This window comes from Mus caroli, unplaced genomic scaffold (assembly GCF_978045245.1).
Source record: "Mus caroli unplaced genomic scaffold, Mus_caroli_1 scaffold_6, whole genome shotgun sequence".
In the NCBI taxonomy this organism is placed as follows: Eukaryota; Metazoa; Chordata; class Mammalia; order Rodentia; family Muridae; genus Mus; species Mus caroli.
In genome coordinates, this window is record NW_028227261.1 from 108,782,131 (window position 1) to 108,805,708 (window position 23,578).

A 23,578-nucleotide genomic window follows, 5' to 3' on the forward strand; every position below is an offset into this window, starting at 1 on the left:
AATGTGCCATCTTGAGAGTTGAGCAGAGACTCTGTGTCTTTCTCCCCCGCCCCCCAGGCTTGGGTCAGGGGCTAGGGGTCAGATGTGAGGGGTCAGAATTTGAGGCTAGCATGACTGTGAACTGGGTAGTGAGCAGAGGAGGTCTTTGGAGCTCATGTATCCTAAAGTCCCAGGGTAGAGGGGCCTCAGCTCCTCAGACACACGGCTGACTATAACAAGTTACTACTTGGTCTGGAAAGTTCTGAAAGTGCCATGGACATTGCTCACCAAGCTGCTTGTTGAGGGAAGTGAGAGAGTCATACCACTCAGTCAGCTGGGTTTTGTTATAGTTAGGGGGGAGGAGGTCACTGGGGAAAGAAGAGATGACAGGTAAGCCTTGCATGCCTGAAATGCATCAAAATGGTTAGCGTATTTAGCATACTGTCAATAATATCCTGAAGAAGCTAAAGAACCTGTTGGGGTCTCTGGCTGCCCCAAACAAGCCTCACCAAAAGGCCTTTCATTATTCACAATGTCAGAAAGACTCTGAATGGAGCCTCCCCTGTGACAGCAGCATCCCAGTGTTGTCTTCTATCTGCCTCTAAAGTGCCTCAGCATGAGGGCCAAAGCTCTGTTGGGACCATGTTTTATCAGACCTCTCATCCCTCTTCCCTCCTCTTTACAACCTCTGCCCTGGCCACTGTGTTCTAGTGAGCTCTTTGGCAGGACCAACCTAAGCTTTTTTTCTCCACAGCAAGTGACCTATGACCTCCCTTGCCATGGGGCTGGGGTGGTCAGCCCAGCCCTCTAGCACCAGGAGATAGCCTGGTGCCGAAGGGTTTCAGGGGGAAGATCTAAGCCACATGGCCTTCCTACTAGACTCCCAAAGGTGCTGGCCCCAGGGGCGCTCCTTCCTGTACACCATACCAGAGGGTGCAGAGGTGATCGAGCCTCACATTCTGAAGCATCTCCTGGTTTTTCTGCATTTCTTCAAGCTTCTTCTTCACTTCTGGGGGCTCCTGGATCTCCTCGCTAGCCATGAACTCACTGGACAGCCAGACACAGAGGGGAGAAGTGGGCAGGAGACTCAGACAAGAATGCTCAGAACCCCATAACCATGACCTACCACCCCAGGCCGTAATGGTCCCATCTGAGCCTCCATCCAGGTCACTGAGGATAGAAGGGAGGTAAAGGGAACAAGAAGGGCAGGAAGAACTGCAAACTATCTCTCAGCACAGAAGCCTCAGATGCCATGGTGTCCTGACATCCTACTCTGTGACCCAGAACAAGTCCCATTTCTGCTCCAAGCCTTAGACTACAACGTAGAGCTAATGGCAGCACTGTCCTCATTGGTAAGTTGTAAGGACTCGGAAAGATGACAGATAAAGCCCTGAGCCCGTGCCCCGCATCACGGGGAGCGTCCAGGAAGAGTCAGCTGTGGCCATTCACTGTTGACCTTTGTAACAGTCCCAATCCTGGGCTCAGACAGGCTCTGTTTACAGTGTCCCACTGAGTCATCACTGAGAACCCAGGGCTGGTAGGGCGCCTGTCCTGTCATGTGGAGGAGGCAGGCTTGGAACACTTGGGGACTTCATCAACGTCACACGGAAGGGCAAGGCTGAGCCTCAGCACACAGTGCAGAGATGGGTCCTCTCCTCCCCATCTCCCCTGCAGAGGAGATGAGGTCCAGAAAGGTGGGAGGTATCCACCTGAGAGACATCTGTCCTTGCAGGCCAAGGGTTATGGAAAAGCATGGGAATTATACAGATAATGGTATGAACACTTTGGAGAATAGTTGTGAAATAATGTTGGGGGGGGGGGAAACCTATCTAAAATGTCATGGACTCTGTGGGTCTGAAGTGTTTCAGTCCTAGCTAAACTCTTTCCAGGAAGAGTCAGTGGTGACTCAGTTTCTTTTTGATGCTTTTTCATCTATTTCTAACTTTAAATATAGGGGCATAGAAAACAGTAGCAATTTTTTTTGTTTTGGTGTGGGTTTTTTTTGTTTTGTTTTGGTTTTGGTTTTTTTCCCCGAGACAGGGTTTCTCTGTGTAGCCCTGGCTGTCCTGGAACTCACTCTGTAGACCAGGCTGGCCTTGAACTCAGAAATCTGCCTGCCTCTGCCTCCCAAGTGCTGGAATTAAAGGCATGCACCACCACTGCCCTGCTAATAGTAGCAATTTTAAACCATGAAGAAAAGGGCAGGAAAAAAACAGCCTGGCTAGGAGAGAGCTGTAGGTGGGAGTGGGGGGAGGGGACTGGGGTGTGGGAATGAGGGCTGGGAGGGAGGTCACCACTGACCTGAAGCTCTGTATCAGGGCCTCCTTCTTGAGACCCTTCCAGGTATCCACCAGCCCCTGCCAGCGGTGGCGGTTGTCAAGCTCCTGCTGTAGGGTTGACTCAGTCAGGTTGACTAACAGCTGGGCGATGGCCCTCCGGTTGCCCAGGAGAGCCTGGTTCATGGCCTGTGGTCAGGGGTGGGTAGGGCTTTAGACTGGGCGGCTCTCCGGCCAGAGTAAGGCTCAATAAGCGGGACCGGGGGAGAAGTCAGGAGAAGGGTAGGCCAGGGCTAAGTGAGGCTGTGGTTGGCTGTGAGGAGTGCAGAGGACCACTTCGCCAGGGGTCTTCCTGGAAGGCTTAATCGTGTTCCTGATAGCAGGAACTCCAACCCAGATCTGCAGATGCCCTGGGTCACTGCTTAGAAAACGGGAGTGGGTAGCAGGCTAGTGACTGTTTGCCACCCTTACATAAACTTATTCTAAAAGCTGAGAGCCCTGCCTTCAGTGCCCCTGTCACTTGGGCTTGCTTTGGGATCCAGACCCAGGGATGTGTCCGATCCAGATCCAAACCTGGTCAACTGCATGACCCGCCACAGGACAGGAACGACCCCCATCACACACCATGCTTCTGCCCTTTGTTAGCCCTGCTGCTAATATGAGAACAGCTTCCCCCTCATCGCTCATGCCATGCCACACCACTCGAAAAACCCTCTATGCCGCCCACTTCCCGAGTCCTCTAGGGAGTTGAAGACACAGCCAGATTCATGGGTAAGGAATCCCAGCATGGCTGTGCAGTAAGAGCCTGAGGCTTCCCAGCAAGCCCTGTACTGCTGGGGCCTACGCAAGTATTTCTTGGCCCTGCAGATCCACAGCCGTGCTTTGAGTATATGGCCCCAGAAAAGCAGTTTTGAAGTTGAACAAGATTAGTGCACACAGTGTGCATAGCACGTGCCGGGTGGCCACAGTGAGGAGACCAGGCACAGCACTGGGTCACAGTCCAGACTTGGAGGGCCTCCAGAGTCACACAGAGCTTAAACTTCGGAAGGACAAATAGTTCATATTCCTTGTCATATGTGGCCCTGCTAACGTTTATATGTGGTCAATGCACACGTGTCAGTGAGTGTGAGTTTGGGTATGAAATATTAAACTACAGAGGGGACCACGAGAAGAGGGAAAGGAGTGTCAGGGAAGGGGCGGGGTGACAGAACATGTGACGAGAAAAACAGAGAGGGGGCTGCTGAGCAGGTAGGGGGTGGAGAGGAGACCCACAAAACAGACCGTGTTTGGAAAATGCCATGACGAAACATATTTTGTTATGCTAATTTAAAAATTAAAATTTAGAGACTGGAGAGATGGCTTGGTGGTTAAGAGTGCCCACGGCTCCTCCATAGGACTCCGTTTGGCTCCCAGCACCCATACTGGGTGGCTCACAACCACCTGTCACTTCAGCTTTGGGGGACCCAATGCCCTGGTTTGTTACTGTCAAGGCCTCTGCTGTCAGCCACTAAGCACACCCTGGCAGGGAGCACGGCCATCCCCAGTTCAAGACCCAGGGCATGCTCAGCTCCGCACAAATACCACAACGCACCTGTGAGCAGCCCAAGCCAAGAGCCCTCTCATCTCACATGGCAGGAGGGTGGGGCTTTCTTCTGGAGACATCATGAGCAACCTTGAATTTCTTACTTCCCCCCACAGACAGGGGTGAGGGGAGACTGGAAGTAGAGATCCAGCAGGTGGGTGTGGTGCAGCCACAGATGCCCCTGGCCATCAGGAGAGTCAGGAAGCAAGAGAAAGCCAGAGTAGGCTGGGACTGCTGAGCAAGCATAGGAGGGACAGTGGAAAGCCCTAAGGTGACAACCTGAGAGTGCAGCACCCATAGTACCACCCACACAGTAGCTGGGACATGGTTACTCTGTGTGATTAAGCTACTGGGCACGCAGCTGTAGACAGCAGGAGACCGCGAACACAGTCCACAATGATTGCTACCGAAAATGCAGTTACAAAGGTTTAGTTCCCAATCAAAGAACCTGCCTGAGTTACTAAGGTATGTCGCAGATGTGACGCCCTGCATTCCTGACGCACTGGGGCTTAGGTATGCCCTGGGTCATGCTCTCTCTACCACAGAACACCACTCACCATAGCTTCTTTATCTATCAGCCTATATACATCGGGCTGCAGGATATAGGAGGTTTTCTCTATGATGCCGACATATCTCTTCAGCACTTCCTTTAGCTGGAGAGGAGAAGGCTGTGAGTCACTCTCAGTTTCCAGACCACTAGCAGGACAAAGAAGGCTGCCCACCAACCCTTCAGGACAAAGCCACGAAGGAGCTCATTTGCAGCCAGCATGCCTTGTCGGCTCGAGAGACCTCCAGGGCCAACAGCTCCTCGTCCAGCTCCTTAATCTCCTGCTTCTGCTGCATGAATCTTTCAGCCACTTTTTCCCACAGCTCCAAAAGGGTCTGCAAAGGAGAACAGGATCAGACCAGGAGTTCCCGGAGAGGTGGGGAGCAGGTATTGTCGCCAGGGAGCCCCTACTTCAATAGTGTGGCTTTCGAGGTCCGGCTCCCCTTCGACTTTCTTGAAGAGCATGTCAACGTCCTCATCGGACTTCGAGATCTTTCTCAAAAGAAGATCCCCTTTCTCCAGGATGAGAGGTTCCATCTCCTGTGGCAGGCCGGGAGGTGGAGGGTGAGGGCAGCTACACCCCACATAGGAGGCAGCCCTCCCTAGTGGGGTAGGTGCTGGCCCCACCCTGTCTCAAGAAAGATCATTATCTAAACCCGGGGGGGGGGGGGCTGAGCATTGATGATGAACTCAGAGGCAAAGAGGACCAGGACACCTTGCAGCACACCGGGCGGGCACTGAGTCTCTCCTCTAAAGCTGAAGGAGGAGCTGCCACTGAGTCTAGCCTGACAGGTCCCAAAGAAACTCAGGACAAATGGCTGAGGTGCCTATCTACATACCAAAGTGTCTGCTTGGCTTCAAGACTCATTCAGTACTTCACAACACTTCTTGCCACACCCCCTATCCTAAACTCCCCTCCCCTCCCCTCCCTTCCACTCCTCTTCCTTCCCCTCCTCTCTCTTTCCCTCTCCTCCCCTCTTCTCCTCTCTCTTCTCCCTTCCTGTCTTCTCCCCTTCCTTTCCCTCCTCTCTCCTTCCCCTCCCCTCCTCTCTCCTTCCCCTCCCCTCCTCTCTCCTTCCTTCTCCTCCCCTCTTCTTCCTTCTCCTTCTCTCCCTTCCCCTCTCCTCCCCTCCCTTCTCTTTCCCTCCCCTCCTCTCCCCTTCCTTCCTTTCCCCTCCTCTCTCCTCCTCTCCCTTTCCCTCCTCTCTCCTTCCCCTCCCCTCCTCTCTCTGTCCCTCTCCTCTCCTCTTATTCCTTCTCCTCTCCTCTCCACTCTCCTCCGCCCCTCAGCTTCTCTTTCTTATATAACCCTGCAATTTCAGCCATGTGCCCTCTTGGTCCTCTTTTCTTGATTCTCTTGGCTCTTGATCCTCTCTCCTCCTTGTTTCCCCTCCCCCCCCCCCCCCCCGCCACCTCTCCTCTCATAGCCCTGTTCAGTGTGGATCCCTCCAGATGCCCCTGGCTGTGCTCTTCCTCATACCTACAGTAAAAACCTTCTCCCCAACCATACAGAGGAGCACTCATGCCCTCTTTTCAGTTGTGCTTAACTTGGTCTCCTTCAGGAACCTGGAAGAGTCTGTGGTGGCTTGAATGAGAAATCCACCCCCCCCCCCATGGTCTCAGTCAATGGAACACATGGTCCTTAGATACCTCTAAGGCCCCTCCATCAGCAGGACTGGCCATGAGTCAAAGGCAGGGCTTTGGAGCCAGAGTCAAGTGAGGTTCTGACTGGACCCCTTTCAAACTTATCCTGGCAAGACCCTGGGCCTCTCTGCATGCTGAGGCAGCAGCCTTTAACTTTTTCTGAGAATTATGGGAGCCCACGCTTATGCCTTTCCTCTAACAAGCCCTTGAACACGATCCCATCTGTCTGTCATGGTGAGACACGGTGGACACTGGGAGAAGGGAGGGAGGCTGGGAGCGGTGAAAGCACACCTCCCCACCCAGGGGATGCTTCCAGAACGGAAGAGAGAGGAGCAGGGCCTCACCACCCCAATCTGCTCCAACTCCTCCTGAAAGCTCGCCAGTGCGCTCAGGTACTTCCTCTTCTTGAATTCCTCTTGTTCCTGGAGGTCGCTCACCCTCTCGGGGACTGTGGGGCAAATAACAGAGCTCATGAGCCTGTAGGGAAGGCAGAGTGCTCCCAGAGAGCTCGGCAGGGCAGAGAGCATCTTCACTCAGGCCTGAGCTCAGAGGCAGACCCCAAAGCCAGGCCAGCAGGGGCAGAAACTTGAGAATTATGACAAAAGATGCAAATGAACCTGTTTGAGTGCAGTAGGGACCAAGGTTCAGACTCTCAGGCAAGAGACTGAGGCAGGGATAGCTTAGCTCTTGCCTACAAACTCACAGCCCTGGGTTCAACCCCCTGCACCACAGCTGATTACACAGACAACTACTGGGGCAAAATTCCCAAACGGGTGTATGTAAAATGACAGTGTTTATGGTGTCCTTCAAAACAATTTCATCATGGCACTAAGAAGGCTAATGCAAAAACAGCTGGAGCTTGAGGCCAGCCTAGGCTACTTAGTAAAAATTCATAAAAAGAAATGTTTATAGAATAAATACACATACAGGTGCTTTATTCTTTTTAATTCAAAGGAGTCCTGATCCGATGAAATCATAAATAGAAAGTACTATAAGCTGAAAATATTTTTAATCACACCTACTCTCCTGAGGGTCAAAGCTTCGCCCAGCCCGTCTTAAATGTGCCCAGCGTATTTACATTTGTCTACAACTGAGCAAAAATCATATAACACCAGGCCTGCTTTGTGTCACAAAGTTGGCTATCTTAGCAGGAATCGGTACTGAGCTTGAAAAGGGCAGTAATAGTTTATGAGTGTACTCTTGTGCCACTGTGAAGTTGTAATAGAACCATATTTAAAAGCCATTATATTACCATATAAAAGCCAGCACTAGTGATGAGCACTTTGAATCTCAGTGTTGGGGAGGCAGAGGCAAGTGATCTCTGTGAGGGCAGCTTGGTCTACATAGGGCGTTCCAGGACAGTCAGGGCTACATAACAAAGAGACCCTATCTCAAGAGACAGACAGACAGAGACAGAGAGAGAATGAAAAAAAGAAAAAGAAAAGAAAAGAAAGAAAAAGAAAAGAAAAAAAGAGAGAAAAGAAAAATGGAAAAAAAAAGGAAGCAAGAAATACATTTGAACCAGAAAAGATCATCTGCAGAAATATCAGTCAACACTAGAGCTCGCTTAGCACACGGCGGCAGCATCCTAACTGTATTGCATCCAAGGATCAACTCAGGAGGCTGGTGCTGTTAACAGCCTTCTGTAAGGTACACGCTCTGATCTGGAGCGAGTGCAATGGCAGGAGGGGGTGGGTTGGGAGACAGACAGATGGACCAGCCTGGAGCAAAAGTGAGGTCAAGACTGTCCAATCCCTGAAAATCTCATCCTGAGACTGGAGTAAGGATAGATCCCTCCCTGTTCTAGGTCCCAGGGTTCCTAGCCCTCTCACCCACCCACCTCCACCAACCTTGTGGTAGTTACCTGAGCCTCTTGGCCAAATTCCAGAGTTAAGCACCTGGAATTCTTTTCCATGTAAATGAAGCATTTCTGGCACCTCAGCCCCAGTCAATGAGGTACACTCACTCCCAATTCCCCCACCCACTTCCCAAAGTTCATATAGCCCTGTTCACCCCGAATAAAAGAGAGCTGTTTCACGGAATACTGTCCAGGATAGCTGTTACACATCTCAAAGAACACCCTCTGCCCCCAGTCCCTCACCCTCTCCTTACTCACCGCCAGGCCTGAGATCCTGCTAACCCAACCCACCTGTTCAAACTTCCTTTCCTTCCAGCCCAGCTCAACCGGTGCCAGAATACCTCAAGGGCAGAAGCAGAGCCGGGCCCAAGCACTCGGGTGGGGGTGGGGAGGGGGGTTGTAGAGCGCTTTGCCCTGCGTCTATCTAGGAGGCTGGAAGCTGGCTACCACCCGGGGGCTCTCAGCAAGAGAAAGGCGCTCCTGCTGACAGGAGGTCAGTAATCTTCTGTTTTTCTATACGGAGTCACTTTTTAGCCCTAAGGACAAAGGCAAGAGCGCCCACGAGGGGATAATGTGAAACTGGGACTTGCAGTGGGGAGGAGAAGGGGTTTGAAAAGTACAAGGGCCAAATCACACAAGATAGTAAGCTTAGTCCGTCCTTCCTTCCTAGGAGTTGCCCACCGTGTAGTAGCCACTGGCTGTCCCTCCTGGGGTTACACTCAAAAGGCATCCTCTGGGAAACTGAGCAGAGGACCCCACTGAGGGTGGCAAGAGTCCCTGAGGTGGAACACACACTGCCATCTGGAGACTTTCCTGCCTGGGGCAGGCCTGCCCTTGGAACTGAAGGGCAAGAGGTTCACCTATGTTGTCCATGAGGCCCTGCACCTCTTGGGAAGCAATCATGTCCTCCGTCAGGCGCTCCTTCTCCTTCCTGGCTTCTTCTTTTTCCCTGAGGAAGCAAGTAGAGAAGAGTAAGACCTGCCCCCACACCTGCCCAGGCCAGCACAGGCATTGACCGCTGCCCAGACCCTCCTCCTACTCCAGACAGCCTTGTAGGCAATGTCCCAGGCTCCCAACCAAAGATGCGATGTCTCCAAGCTTAGTCTCTGAGGGTACCTGGACACAGTGTTGGGTGCCTCCCCCAGACACAAGCTGGAAATTCCTTGATTGGCCAACATGGGTCTGGGACTGGAACTGTTTCCAAATGGAAAGTAAGGACCATGATGGGTGAACAGCCCAACAAAGAATGAAGTTCTCCGCATGCACCCTTATTTGGTCCTTCAGCAGACCCTCTGTGGTAGTTTGAATAAGGCTCGTATATTTAAATGTTTGGTTCACTTATTGGGAAGGTGTGGATGTTAGAATGGGTATGGCCCTCAATAGACTCATGTGTTTGAATTCTTGGTCCATAGGGAGTGGCACCACTAGGAGGTGTGGCCTTGTTGGAATAGGTGTGGCCTTGTTGGAGTAGGTGTGGCCTTGTTGAAGTAGGTGTGGCCTTGTTGGAGTAGGTATGGCCTTGTTGGAGGAAGTGTGTCACTAGGGGGTGGGTTTTGAGGTCTCAGATGCTCAAGTCTGGCCAGTGTGTCTCTATCACTTCCTGCTGCCTGCCACTCAAGATGTAGAACTCTCAGCTCCTTCTGTACCATGTCTGCCTGCACACTGCCATGCTTCCTGCCATGATGATAAATGGACTAACACTCTGAAACTGTAAGCGAAACTGTTTCCAGTTAAATACTTTCTTTTCTAAGAGTTGCCTTGATCATGGTGTCTCTTTCCAGAAATAAAACCCTAACTAAGACAGAGTATTAAGAGGTGTGTGTGACCTTATTGGAAGAAGTTTATCACTGAGGGCTAAGTCCTGAGGTTTCAAAAGCCCATGCCATTCCTAACTAGCTCTTCTCTCCCCCTCTGCCTCCCCCTCCCCTTCACCTCCCTCTCCCTCCCTCTGTCTTATGTATATGGTTCTGATGTAAACCCTCAGATTCTGCTCCATGCCTGCCTGTTGCCTTGCTCTCTACCATGGGCTCGAACCCTCTAAAACTGTAATCAAGACATTATCATATGAGGCAGCTGGAGTAAGCCCTTTTTCTGCAAAGGGGATATAAAGGAGCCATTGTCTCAAGCAGAGCTGGATGCTCAGAACGCCAAGACCCATCGGGTTTGGATCTAGTTGGAGTGGACTGAGATCTCTCAGTAAGCTAACTCACGGAGAGACCTGGAAGGAAAGACTGTGGCATCAACGCTGGGATAAAGTCTACAAATGCCCCATCAGAGAAGCCCAGAGCACCCTACAGTTCCCAGAGGCCCTAGGCAAGCAGTATCTGTCATCTGTTCTCTTATGAGTCGTCACGCTGTTCCACAGGTGGGAGAAGACAACAGATCTGGACTGCAGCTGATGGGGCCAGACAGCCATGCAAAATGGGGAGGCTCTTTCAGACCTTGATATTTCAAATGTCCCAGACCCAAAGTGGCTTCATAGGAGCCCACGGGACAATGAGATCTGCTCAGGTTTCTCAGCCACTTGTCCCCCAGGGTTTGAGGAGCTGGCTTGTATAATGAAGCTCTAACTCCCTCCAAAAGCAGCTGGGGTGAACAATGCATTGGGGCTACTGCTAAGGAAGCGGCTCTTTCAGGGGGACACAGGTTGAAGGCAGGAGGGGAACAGGGACTGGGGGAGGTTCCCTTTCCAATAAAGCGAGAGACCCTGGGGTTGATGGTTGAGGGCTTGCAGGGGAAGTTAAGAAAATCAGAGAGGAAGGGGGACATTATGAACGTCACCAAGGGAAGTCAGAGAATCATGGGGATGCTTTTAAAATCTGCATACCACCAAACGGAGAAACCTAAAAGTTTTGGAGTAGAAGTATTTCTTGATGCAGACAACCTACCAAAGTTAAATCAAGATGAAATAAACAATTTAAGTAGACCTGTAACTCCTAGTGAAATAGAAGCAGTAATTAAAAATCTCCCAACCAAAATTAAAAGGGGGGGGGGGATGGCAAGATGCATTCAGTACAGAATTCTGCATAGTCTTGCTAAGGGGACTTCAGATATTCAAATCAATTCAAAGTTCAAAGTTATGACTGGCTTGCAAAGCCTCTTCCAGTCTCTGCTCCAGCCCTTTCTCCCTCTAGGTTCTCAACCTGTGGATCACTACCCCTTTCGGGGTCAAATGACCCTCTCACAGGGGTTACCTAAGACCATCAGAAAACACAGATATTTACACTGTGACTCATTACAGTAGCAAAATTAGAGTTGTGAAGTAGCGACAAGAATAATTTTATGGTTGGGGGTTATCAAGACATGAGGAACTGCATTAAAGGGTCACAGCATCAGGGCAGTTCAGAACCACTGCTCTAGACCCATTGACCTCAGGCTTCCCCAGTGAGTTAAAAACCAAGTAAAAGCTGCATTCCCACCCTCCTCCCTCAGCATCCTCCCTCAGTGGTGGCCCCTCCCTAGGGAGCTTCCCCAGCCCTGTCCTCTGTGTGATCTTCCCACCGTTGAGGGAATGTGGCTAGTCACTATTGTTGAGAAGTCAAGTTCTGTGACAGTGGGCTTCTCTACCCAGACAGAGGCCTTAGGCAGCCCCATTGAAACTACTGAGGGAGGAGAGAAACATCTTTCCAAGCAGATGTGACGAGCTCCCTGTTTTGGAGAAGGTACTTGAGGCTCTGTTCCCCCTGGGCATACATCTTTCTGAGTCTTTGTAGACTGGGGACCTACAGTGTGGCTTGGTAGCAAGGCTTACCTATAGAGAACTGGGTTTTCCGTGACCCAGTCGTTGGGGAGGCTACGCACCCACTTCCTCTGGCGAGGGGTCATAGTTTCCCCCTCAGGTAATGGCACCTTCTTCATCATGGGTGTCTTGATATTCTTTGGAATCTCAGAACGCTCTGCAGCCTGCTTCCTGGTGGCTGCCAGAGACTGAACCAGCTGCACCTGAGTGCGGGAAAGATGAGACACAAGGTAATGTGAAAGTTTCAGGTGCCCAAGCCTTTCATGACGACTGTGACATGTGGGAGGACGTCGGAGGAGGACATGGAGGCACCTGGCTCCCTGGACTCAGACTCCATGCCCACCCAGTGCAGAAGATCTCTTAACTGGCACAGGGTGTTTCAAGAAAGGTATATGTAGAGAATTTTGAATGAAGATCATTTAGTGTATACAATTATTTTTGGAATCATAAGAAACTGATAATAAATGGAAAACAAAACAACAAAAACAGAACAAAATAACCCAGAACCATTCAGTAATAGGAGACGGGCTAAGTAAAAACCCTTTGATGGATGGGTAGTTGCTTACTAGAGACAGAAATGACCACAAATGTCTTATGGCAAGGAAACCATCACCCAATGGTGTATCATCAAACATAGCAATTAAAACACAAATTGCAGGGCTCAAGAGCCGGCTCCAGAACTAGGAGCACCTGCTGTTCTTACAGAGGACCAGAGCTCCATTTTCTGCATCCGCGGCGTGGCTCACAATTCCCTGCTTGCCTTCCAGAGCACCAGCCATGCACACACACACACAGACACACACACACAGACACACACACAGGCTCAACACTCAAACACGCAAAATAAATATAAATCTCATTTTAAAACATAAATTAAAAATTATAGGCAGGTGGCACTTTGGATACTGCTAGACCTTCTGTCCCTTCCAGTACATTTAACAAAGTCACCCCCTTTTTTTTGAAAAAAAAAAAAAAAGAACCCAAATTACAGTGTGGTTTCAAAATTTAAAATACATGGGAGAACAATGGAAGGTTGAGAATAATATCTTGCTATATATAAGGAGCTGAATGGTATGAGTAATTTGAGTTCTCTGGTTTCTCTATTCCTTTATTATTTTTGAAGGTTACACAGGCAGGATGATTTATGGCTCAAATGAATAAGAATGCCACTTCAATAACAGTACACTAGATTTGAAGCTTGTAGGCCTCTTTGGTCTGCAAGGTACATTCAAGAAGGGATAACAATCTTTACAATAGCCATGGCCACTAAAGCCTTTAACTCTGGGTACCAAGCAAGTCCTCTATGGAGGCTGACACTGGGTACCAGGGAGGTGTGTGAATACCCCTGGCTATGGACGTGAGTTCTGAGAGATTGCCAAGGAGAAAAGGGAGATTCAAAACCCTAGTACAGAAAAAGAACCACCACCACCACCATCACCACCTCCACCACCATCACTACCACCATCACCTCCACCACCTCCACCTCTACCACCACCACCATCACCACTTCCACCACCACCACTACCACCATCACTACCACCATCACCACCTCCACCACCACCATCACCACCACCACCACCACCACCACCACTACCACCACCACCAATACCACCACCATCACCACCTCCTCCACCACCACCACCAACACCACCACCACCATCACTACCACCATCACCACCACCACCACTACCACCACCATCAACACCACCACCACCACCACCATAGGTTTTTTGAAACAGGGTCTATCTGGCTTGCTATATAGACACACAGAGATACACCTGCCCCTGCCTCCCAAGTGCTGGGACTGAAGGCATGAGCTACCATGCCTGGCCAAGACTCACTTTTTAAACAGAAAAATAAGAACTGCTTTTATGCTCTACAAAAGAATCAGGCACCAAATGGTTAATTCAGACTAATTCTGAATAATTTCGATTAAAAATATTTTTTCACCAAAATTAAGTTTTTAATTTTGAGACCAAATGCCCCAATGTTTTTCTATATGTACACTATAATATACCCAATAGCAATTATTTTTTTTAAATCAAAGTAATTGTCAAAGAGAACTGTTTTTTAAAAATCGGCTTATTGGGGGAAAATCTAGGAGAAGATGGGGTGGGGATTGAAATCAGAATATTACTGTATGAAAAAGTCTATTCTCAATAGAAGATAAAATAAAATGGATCTTAGACAGGGAAACTCTCAGAACAAAGAAAATTAGAAAGGACCAGGAAAGTTTGTGGGGAGACCAGGGGAGGGAAAGGGAGCAGAGGCCAGCAGGACACCTACCTGGGCCTGGAAGATCTGCTGGTAGACTTTGCCATTCTGGACTTGGGACACCTTTCCCACTGGCGACATCTTGACTGCTGGCCCAATTCCCCTTCGTTCTGGAAATACACTTGGGACTTGGTCTTAGTTTTTAGTCAGAGGCTGGGACCCTCTTGCTAGGACCTCCAGCCTAAAGACAGCACTAGATCCCACAGGACACCTTGTTTAAGGGGAAACTTAGATTTCAAACAAAATTAGGTTGGAGAGGGGGGAGCGGGAGGGGGAGAGACAGAGAGTGGGTTTTCGCCAGCGCCCAGGGTGTAAATCCCACAGGCACTTTGTGGAAAGGGCAGGATTATTGTCTGCGCTCCACTAGAGCTCTTCTAGGGACCCTCAATCTGCCTAAAATCAGATGGAACTGGAACCCTAGTCACATACTCTGGGAGACATAGGGGAGTGGTGCAAAGGGAAGGAGCAGTTTGATTCTGGCCTATGCCTACTGTTTGCGACACGCCCATCTTCCTATCTGCTCAATCAGCCCGCTGTCCCCCAAGCCCAGCGATTTTGAGGTACTGACCTAAGCCTGGCGGCTCGGCTCCTGCATCTGAAGTTCAGATTCACCCTGAAGCCAGCAGCAACTGCAGCAAGACGCTGTGGTTTCCTAGGCAACGCGAGGGGCGGGGCAACGCGAGGGGGCGTGGCCGTCCCTGAGCACACTTCCTTCTCAGGGAGCCAGGTCACTCTGCAACAGCAGAGGCCCACGTGGAGTAGTGAAACTCACTACTTCTTTTTAATGTTGGGTCCTTGGAGCGCCCTTAAAATGTTCCCAAAAGCTAGTAGGAGGTCAGAGAGCCTGTGCAGATCTTGACTGTTGTGGACAAGGAATCCAGTCTCTCATTGTTGCGCTGGCTGAAATCAACCTGTGCAGGCAGGTAGCACAAGGTGGCCCTTGCCTGTAAGAATCTGAAAGACACTGAAAGAAATCAGATCTTTCCCACTTTAAAGTAGGTTGGAAGGCTCAGAATTCAAGGCTTAAGACCTGCCTGGCCTTAATGAGAACCGCGTGCACTAGACCACTAAGAGCAATGGTTTTCAGCCCATGGATCGTAACCCTTTGACAAACCTCTGTACTCAAAAATGTTTTCGTTCTGATTCACAACAGTAGCAAAATTACAGTTAGGAAGTAGTAACAAAAATAATTTGATGGTTGCGAGTCACCACAATGTGAGGAACTGCATTAAAGGATCGCAGCATTAGGAAGGCTGAAAACCACTGGCCTAGTTTCTCGTGTATGGTGGGCCACCCTGCTCCTTTCCAGAGAAGGCCTGCGGTGGCAAGCAGTCCAGGAACAGACCTGCTGGCAAGCCCTTCCCACACTGACATCGGAGAGTGAAACGCTACTCTCATTCTTTGACAGAGGCGAATGATAAAGAGATGAATACAAAACCCTTTTAGACTCATTGTTTGGTCCAGGGTGAAGTAAAATAAAGACAGGATTCATTTTAGCTGAAAAGAAAAGAAAGCATGAAGGTGAACTATAGAGGGGATGAAAAATATGTTTTGTTTTGTTTTTCAAAACAGGAATCTTTTTTTTTACTCTTGTTTGTTTGTTTTTTTCTGTTCTGTTTTTGAGGTTTTCAGTCTCTGCCCTTTCTCACCCCAGGAAAGGCTGCTGGCTTGAGCTTCTAACATCAGAAACTTGTCCCTAACCTTCAGCTCCAGCAGTTACAGCTACCTGGGAGCTGGCCATAGTAGCACGTGACCTATAACAAGCAGTAATTTAATCAAATTTCCCAACTAAAGTCCAGGAGGACTGGAGCCCTGGTGGATTTTCCCTTCAAAGAAGAACTGGCTAGCGGGGCGTGATGGTGTACACCTTTAATCCCAGCACTTGGGAGGCAGAGGTAGGTGGATTTCTGAGTTTGAGGCCAGCCTGGTCTACAAAGTGAGTTCCAGGACAGTCAGAGCTATACAGAGAAACCCTATCTTGAAAAACCAAAAATAATAAATAAATAAATAAATAAATAAATAAATAAATAAATAAATAAATAAAAATTAAAAGAAAGAAAGAAAAAGAAAAGAAAAAAGACCTGGCTTCAGGCCTCATCCCAGTAGTCCATCAAACAAAAAAGTAAAGAACTTCATTAACCCCTTTTTATGAAGCTGGTATTACCTTGATTGCAAAACCAGGTAAAGAAGTAACAAGGTAAGAGAATTGCAGACCAGTCTCCCCAATGAACAAACATAGGTCCAAATGTCCTCAAGAAAATACTTGCAAACAGAATTCAAGAATACATCAAAAAGATCATTCACCACAATCAAGACACAAAGATGGCTCACCCTAAGTAGATCAATAAATGTTACAAAGTGTATAAAGGGATTAAAGGGCAAAAGTCACATGTTCATCTTAATTGTAGAAAATGCTTTTGGCAAAAATCCAGCATCCTTCCATGGTTTCTAAGCGTCTTCCTCAATCTCTTTCTTTGGTGATTTTAATGTTTTCCTTAGAGGGTTTGTTTTGTCTTTTGTTTTTTAAGTTTTTGGCTCTTTCACATTCCAAGGTACCTTCTCTAAAGACTTCTGTGAATGGAATCCCACCCACCTTACTTCTGAATATGTTTGCCATTGTTCTTCAGCATCACGACTGATGATAATGTTAACTTTGTATCCTGACACTCTGCTGAAAGCATCTATCACTTCTGAGAGTTTCCGGTAGAATCTGACAGGCTGACCATGGTCCAGTGGATGGACCCATACCCCTGCCTATGGAACCAGCACTAACTGGATTCATGGAATTATATTTTCTAAAATAAAATAAAAGACATTGTGCTGGTTAGTTTTTATTGCCCACTGGACACAATTTGGAGTCTCCTGAGGAGAGAAAACCTCCATTGAGGGATGCTCAAATCAGCCTGACCTGTGACTATGGGCACACATTGATGCGCACACTGTGGGCAGGGCCACCCCTAGGCAGGTGATCCTGGCTGGTTTACAAAAGCAGGATGAGCGAGAGGCAGAGGGAGCAAGCCAATAAGCCAGGGACTCGACCTGTCTGGGATATGAGGAAATGAAGGGAAAAAAAAAAGATAGCCAGCCCAACACACACACACAGCCAGCCAGCCACGCGGTGGACTGGGCTCTCAGATGGAGAAAACGCAGCACCCCAGACACTTGGCTTGTGTGTTATATAGAGTTGAGCAAAGAGGCAGAAGGGTTGCATGCAGATGAGCAGGTATGCACAGTTCTTGGTGTGCATCTGAAACAAGGAGTCAGGCTTAGCTAATCTGGGTAGGAGCAGCCTCTGTAGGGATAGTCATCTTTAGGCCATAAACATCTGGATGGAGACCGCTCTGGTGGACACTTTCTATGTTGACTGTCAAGTCTGACACTCAGCACCCCCAAGGAAGGTTTCATAATCCCTCTGAGCCTGAGGCTGTGGGGTCCTATGTCAATAACACACGTTTACTTGGGACTTCACCCACTCAGGGCTTCCAGCATTCTCTACAACCTGGGAATGTATCCACAGTCCTGCTCTAACCATTCCTCTGCATGATGAGCGTGCCGTGTCAGAGAGTATGAGTGTATACATCTTAGAAGATACTACCAAAGGTTTGGAAAGTGGTAACAGCTCACACACACACCACAGCATACCCTAGTGTTCTGTGTCCTCACCAACACTTAGTAGTGTCACCTGACTTTATCCTAGACATTATGTGGTGGTGTAGTATCATGGTTTTATTTTGCATTTTCCTGATGAATAATATGGCATAGACAGACAGACAGACAGACACAGGCATGTACATACACACACACTGATACCCACAACAAGGCGCGCACGTGCCCCCCACACACACACACACACTTGGATCTTTCTCTGACATGAGATCTGTATTAGTTCCCTGCTACTGAAACAAAATACCTGACATAGTGAATGTATGGAGAGCAAAAATTTATTTGAGTTCATGGTTTTGGAGGCCACAGTCTAAGAATGAATGTCCCATTGATTTTGGCTTCTAATGAGGCATCATGTCAAGTGGGGTAGGGATGTCTAGTAAGCAAAAATAGTCATCCTATCAGCCAAGAAACAGAAAGACCAGAGTCCCATGATCTCCTTCAAGGACATGCCTCCAGTGACTTAAGGACCTCCTACTAGGCACCACCCCCAAAGGTGCCACCCCTCTGCATGGTGCCATCCTAGGGACCAAGGTCTTAACAGGTACCTGAATGTGTGGGAGACATTGTTTACACTCAAACCATAGAGACAATCAAAACTGAGTCTGCTTTTGAGTGTTTAGAGTGTCAGGCACAAGCTTAAAAGTGTCTGTGTGCTTTTAATAATTTTATTCTCAAGATGATACATGGAGTTGGGATGTTGGCCCCCTTTTGCAGATATAAATATCTGTGAATAGAGAAAGAAAAAGTTATTTGACCACAGAGCTGGAAACACACAACACACAGTGATGTGTGTTGTGGGGGGGAGGGGGAGGTGGCTCTTCATTTTCTCAGCTTCTCAAAACAAATTGTCAAAGGGCTGTTGTAAAGATTCAGCTAAAAGAGACAACCCTGACGCATGCGCCAACAGGACCAAGTGTACACAGCAACCAGGTGCCAGCACGCGGAGACTTTGGGTCCTCACGGCACTTGCTCAGGCTCAGGAGAAGCTTTCAACGGTCAGACTGTATCTGTCTTGGCCATTTTGAGTATGAAAATTCGGGTAGTACTGGGCTTTACATAAGGACAATGTCCACACCTCCCAGCTTGACACTTGTTTCTCTTGAGCAAGCTTCATCTTCTTTCAGCATTGTATCCAACATGCTGCATGAACACCATCATCAACATGCCTGGGGTCTCCTGCTCACCCAGTATCAGTGTTGCTGCACTCCACCTGGAATGCAGGCCCATTCCACCTCTGCTTGGCTTTTGTAGGTGATGCCACAGATAGACTCAGACTATCTTTAGGAGGAAGTCCTAGATCATCTCTGATTCCATTCCCAGTAGGTCATAGGGCAGAAAGTTCACTTCATACTTCTTTGTAAAAATTACTTTAAAGATTCATTTTTTAAAAATTATTTTTACTTATGTGTATATGTGTCTGCCACATTTGTGCAGGTGCCTGAATAGGCCGGAAACAGGTCAGATCCCTAGAGTTACAGACACTTGTGAGCTGCCCAGTGTAGAGGCTGGGAACCAAACTTGAGTCCTCTGCAAGTGAAATCTAATGCATTCAGCCGCTGAGCCGTCTCATTTATCCAGCCTCTATTTCATGTTTCTTAATAGGTGACCCCATGAAGGCCTTCCCACAAATAGTGGAGGTCACTGATGGGCAAAATTTGCTCCACAGACATTGCTTTTTATATTGTTTTTCTTTTGTGCCAAGGGATTGAGATCATTCTAGGCTTAAACCATTGGTCTATATGGCCACCCAACAAGTGGTCAGTGCTGTCTATCATGTGCAGGAACAGTGCCCATGTCGTCCTGTGCCATTGTAGGGAATGGCTGCTAGGTAAGCTGAGGTCCTTGTGAGAGGGGATGGCCTGGCCTTGGAGCAGAAGTTGGTGGCCCAATCAGCAGTCTGAGCAGGTCAGCAGAATCTGTGTGAAGTCACCCGAACTATGACCTGATTTTGATTTTCTGAGCATGACAAGCCTGGGATTGTTGATCAGCGTCTGCAGCAGGAACCACCTCGTTCTGGCTCTGGCCGAGAAGCGGGGACCTAGGACAGAATTGGAATAGAGAGATCAGGGGCTGGGGGTGGGGTGTTACCTCTGCTATTCTCAAAGACTTTTGGAGCAGCTACCAACAATACGAAGTTGTGGCAAGAGGCACTGGATCAGGATTCCTGGGGAATGAGAGGTAGAAGGATGTGAGCTATACCACAGACCTGTAGGGAATATTAGTCGGTGTATCTGAGCCTTTCAGGGGCAGGAGCACTTCCTGTAAGCAGTAGTAGGGGAAAAACCTACAACCGATCTCCATTTTGGAAATCGCATCTGCTGGGTAGCCTGAGGTGTGTAATGGCATCCCAAGTCAATGGGATACAAACAACTGTGCCTACAGAACTGGGGTTCAGTTCCAGAATCGGTAGGTAAGCCAGTCTGCAGGACAAGCCACGCAGCTTGAATGATGGGAACTATGCCTCCCGAGCGGCTTAGCTTAAAGAGATGCAGAGCAAGGGGAGCAGAGGGGGTATCTGGTGCCGCTTGAGGATCCCAGGGAGTCCATGGGTACCATTTTCCACTCTGAACCCAGCACAGGTCCAAACAGGAGGCATTACCTGCTGACTGGTTCAGGCACCAGTATTTCACAGTCTTCTGCAGCTCCCTGTCCTTGTGGCTTGTGATCAGAATGTGGCAAAAGCTGACCAACACAGGGTTGGTGTGGTAGTGATCCACAAAGAGCATACCAATCCATGCACCAAAGCCTGAAACCCAGGAAAAGCCAGTCAGCCAGGCCGCACCTCCCATTACCGCCCAATTAGTACTTTATACAATATAATTGCTGTTTTTTTTTTAATTTTTGTTTTTGAGACAGTCTCCCTGTGCAGCCCCGACTGGCCTGGAACTCACTGTGTACAACAGGCTGGCACTGAACTCACAGAGATAGATCTGCCTGCCTCTGCCTCTCCTATGCTGGCTAACCGCTAGTCTTCTCCCCAACCCCACTCCCCACCCCACCCCACTCCCTGGCCCTAGTGGTTCAAGTTTTCACAGAGAATCTACAGAGGGAGTGTCAAGATCTGGAAGGATTCTTGGCGAGAACATTCTATTCTGTCCATTCAATGGAGAACTCAAAGCTTGAAGGGACTGAAAGCAGCCACAAGAAGAGAGAAAAGGCATCGGTGCAGCCAGAAGAAGACAGAGCACATGTCAGTGCAGCCACGAGAAGAGAGAGCATGCGTCGGTGCAGATTTTAAAACAGCTGTGGGAAGGTGTGACCAGGCTTGAGGCTAGAAGCACGAATTCACTTCCTCAGGAACAGACAGCGTTGGTTTCAGAATATGTTACATTAAGAGACTTTCTTCACTAAATGTTGAAGCCACAGTACTGGCACTGCGGAGCTGTGTTCTAGCCTCCAATCTATTTGGAAAGTCTGAACTGTTACCTATCCTCAATGGCCTGTGGAAGGGAAAGAGTTCTACAACCTTGAACCTTTGACTACAACAGAATACACATTTCCTGTGTGTGTTCATAGGGGCGCACGGACTAAGCTAAGCTGGCTGTCTAGTCAGCCCTAAGGAACCTCCTGTCTCCACAGCCCCAGTACTGGGATTACAATCAGAGCATACCTCACATGGCTGTTTTACATAGCTTTTGGGGATCAATCTCGGGTCCTCAGGCTCACATAGCAAGTCCTTTCATGGCCGAGTCATCTCCCCAGCCCAGACCCAAGTGCCTGGCTTTATGACCTCTGACAGAAACCAACTGTAAGCCCAAGTGAAGGTGTGAACTCATAGCCATCTTTTCCAGGCGTTTCCACAAAGGGATGCAGCCGGCTGTGACCCAAGGAGATGGCCGGCAGAACTGCTACGTACCCATGTCTGCACCCTCATAGCCACTCTGCATGATGGTCCTGTCGATGCGTGCGATCAGCCAAGTGCCCAGGAGGCAGCTGATGAGCAGCCTGGAGAGGCAGGCCCCCAGGCCCAGCAGCACGTTGTAGAAAAACAGGAAGTAGTTGAAGTTGTGGAAGGCTCTCCTGCAGACAGAAGCAGGCAAGAGATAGCCCTTCTGTCAGGCAAAAATGGCAACACAGCCAGCTCTGGCTTCATCCAGACTGGGCGTTAAACTCTGCAATTCTGTCTCCTAAGTTTACGACTTCACACTTGGTGGCAGGTGGAGCTGAGTGTTTGCCCACAATGCTGAGGGATGTGTGGTCCCTGATGCAGGGGGAGCACTGAGCATATCACAGGGTGAGTGTTTTTCTTGCTTTGTGTGGCCCTTGGATTCTTGCATGAGGCTTCTTAAAGGTCAAGAAAAACTATGGGGCTACAGCTGGATTGGAACGACGCGGTGGTTCACCGTTGTCATTGCCAGAGGGACCTACCTCAGCCAGAGCTGGCCCTGGTCCTCCAGAGGAAAAGTCCCAAAGAACCACCTGATGACATGGTCCTGTTGCCTCAGGACCAAACTGAATGTCACAGAACCCTCTGACAGAGGTCTGGCCTTGTCACTCTGTGTCTGGTCAACATTAGGGACTCTCACTGATCTCCCAACACATGTAGTTTGTCCTTCCATCCATGCTGTGGTAGTTGTTAACCATGCTAGTTCCTCCTCCACTGCTCTGCTCCCCTCCTCCCTGCCTCTGCTCCCCCTCCTCCCTGCCTCTGTTCCTCCTCCTCCTCCTCCTCCTCCCCCTCAGTCCCTCCTCACAGTCTTTAGATCACTCAGGAGTTTTCGGCCTTTACCCATGTGCCAGTCCTCTATAACAAGCTATAAAGCTCTCAGAGGTGGTAGATAGGGATATCTATCTCTCTTTTGTCAGTGCTAAGGTTTCCTCAATGAACAAACGAATGAATGAATGAATGACAAAGGATTGCAGGTACTTAGCTGTGCAGTCCATATTTTATGTGTTTCCTCTTTGAAACACCTCTTAAAGGAATGCACAATAACATATAAGTGGGAAGCTGAGGTTCACACCGTTACTGAGATTGTACAACCTCACGTGGCTCTCCTACTACTGGAAAAGGCGATTTGTGTGGCCCCAGATCTCACCCCTGTGCACAGATCTGTAGCCACTCACAGAATTCAGAGCACTCCAGAGACTGCCCACCAATAGGTAGAAGGTGCAGGAGCTCTACATATCCCATCTCCCTCCTCCACCCTCACCTGTTGTTGAGAGCCAGGGGCTTCTGCTTGTCGGATGTGCCCAGCTTTGGCTGCAGGAAGAACGTGCCAGCAATCCACACTTGTAGGATTATAAGGCCCACGACTATGGATAGGGTGAGGCTGAAACACAGGATACGGCCAATCCGAGATATCTGTTCTACTGTTCCAGGACCTTCTGATACACATTGAGTGGAGAGAGAGAGAGACAGAGAGACAGAGGGACAGACACACACACACACATACACACACACAAAGAGACAGAGAGACAGGGACAGAGAGACAGATAGACAGACAGGGACAGACAGAAACAGAGAGAGACACAGACAGAGACAGACATACAGACAGAGACAGACAGACGCACAGAGGGAGACAGATAGACAAACAGACTGACAGATAGAGACAGAGAGAGAGAGAGAGAGAGAAAGAACCCCCAACCTTCAGTAGAACAAGCTCTGAGCTGTGATCCCCACCCACTCCCAAGCCCATGGTGCACATGGGCAAAAAACGAGTCACTAATGGGAGGTGGCTCCCCAAGGCCACATGATGACTCTCTAGCTCCAGATCATACCCTAAGAATAAGCATAGCCTATAGCCATGCAATCCTTTCGTGTTGAGAATGAAAGCAAAGAATGAGTTTGAGAAGCTGTCAGAGCGCAGACAGGCAATGCACTGCAGACACACAGGTGGCTCTAGACAAATATAGCATCAAGGTGTTCAGAGCAATAAGGTTCCTGGAGGGTGACACATGCTGAGTTGGCATGAGTGGCAGTGTTGGTGGTGACTAATGGGTCCCAGCCTGCTCCTCTCTGTCAGGTCTTCTAGAATGTGTCTCCTTGGCTGCACCAAACTCCTAGAGCTCTATG

The 23,578-nt window shown here is 49.1% G+C and overlaps 2 protein-coding genes across 4 annotated transcripts in view; both read right to left on the reverse strand.

Annotated features, from left to right (window-relative positions):
- The window catches only part of Ccdc180 (coiled-coil domain containing 180), a 60,380-nt gene extending 45,834 nt beyond the window's left edge, over window positions 1-14,546 (reverse strand). The window contains exons 1-11 of the mRNA XM_021161543.2: window positions 14,468-14,546; window positions 13,912-14,009; window positions 11,638-11,828; window positions 8,747-8,835; window positions 6,373-6,476; window positions 4,796-4,924; window positions 4,609-4,719; window positions 4,395-4,490; window positions 2,281-2,444; window positions 907-1,026; window positions 268-347 (exon numbers count right to left, since the gene is read on the reverse strand). Of these exons, the coding sequence (XP_021017202.1) occupies window positions 268-347; window positions 907-1,026; window positions 2,281-2,444; window positions 4,395-4,490; window positions 4,609-4,719; window positions 4,796-4,924; window positions 6,373-6,476; window positions 8,747-8,835; window positions 11,638-11,828; window positions 13,912-13,980 (1,153 nt within the window). The 5' untranslated portion in view covers window positions 13,981-14,009; window positions 14,468-14,546. The remainder of the gene's footprint in view (window positions 1-267; window positions 348-906; window positions 1,027-2,280; window positions 2,445-4,394; window positions 4,491-4,608; window positions 4,720-4,795; window positions 4,925-6,372; window positions 6,477-8,746; window positions 8,836-11,637; window positions 11,829-13,911; window positions 14,010-14,467) is intronic.
- Window positions 14,547-17,824: 3,278 nt separating this feature from the next.
- LOC110292533 (stimulated by retinoic acid gene 6 protein-like) overlaps window positions 17,825-23,578 on the reverse strand; it is a 38,899-nt gene continuing 33,145 nt past the window's right edge. Inside the window, exons 15-19 of one of the 3 annotated variants that reach the window (XM_021159876.3) lie at window positions 22,716-22,835; window positions 21,422-21,585; window positions 20,165-20,311; window positions 19,692-19,729; window positions 17,825-19,603 (exon numbers count right to left, since the gene is read on the reverse strand). In XM_021159876.3, the coding sequence (XP_021015535.1) occupies window positions 19,550-19,603; window positions 19,692-19,729; window positions 20,165-20,311; window positions 21,422-21,585; window positions 22,716-22,835 (523 nt within the window). In that variant the 3' untranslated portion in view covers window positions 17,825-19,549. Of the gene's footprint in view, window positions 19,604-19,687; window positions 19,730-20,164; window positions 20,312-21,421; window positions 21,586-22,715; window positions 22,836-23,578 lie in introns of all 3 variants that reach the window. The other 2 variants (XM_021159874.3, XM_021159875.3) reach the window with 2 other exon arrangements.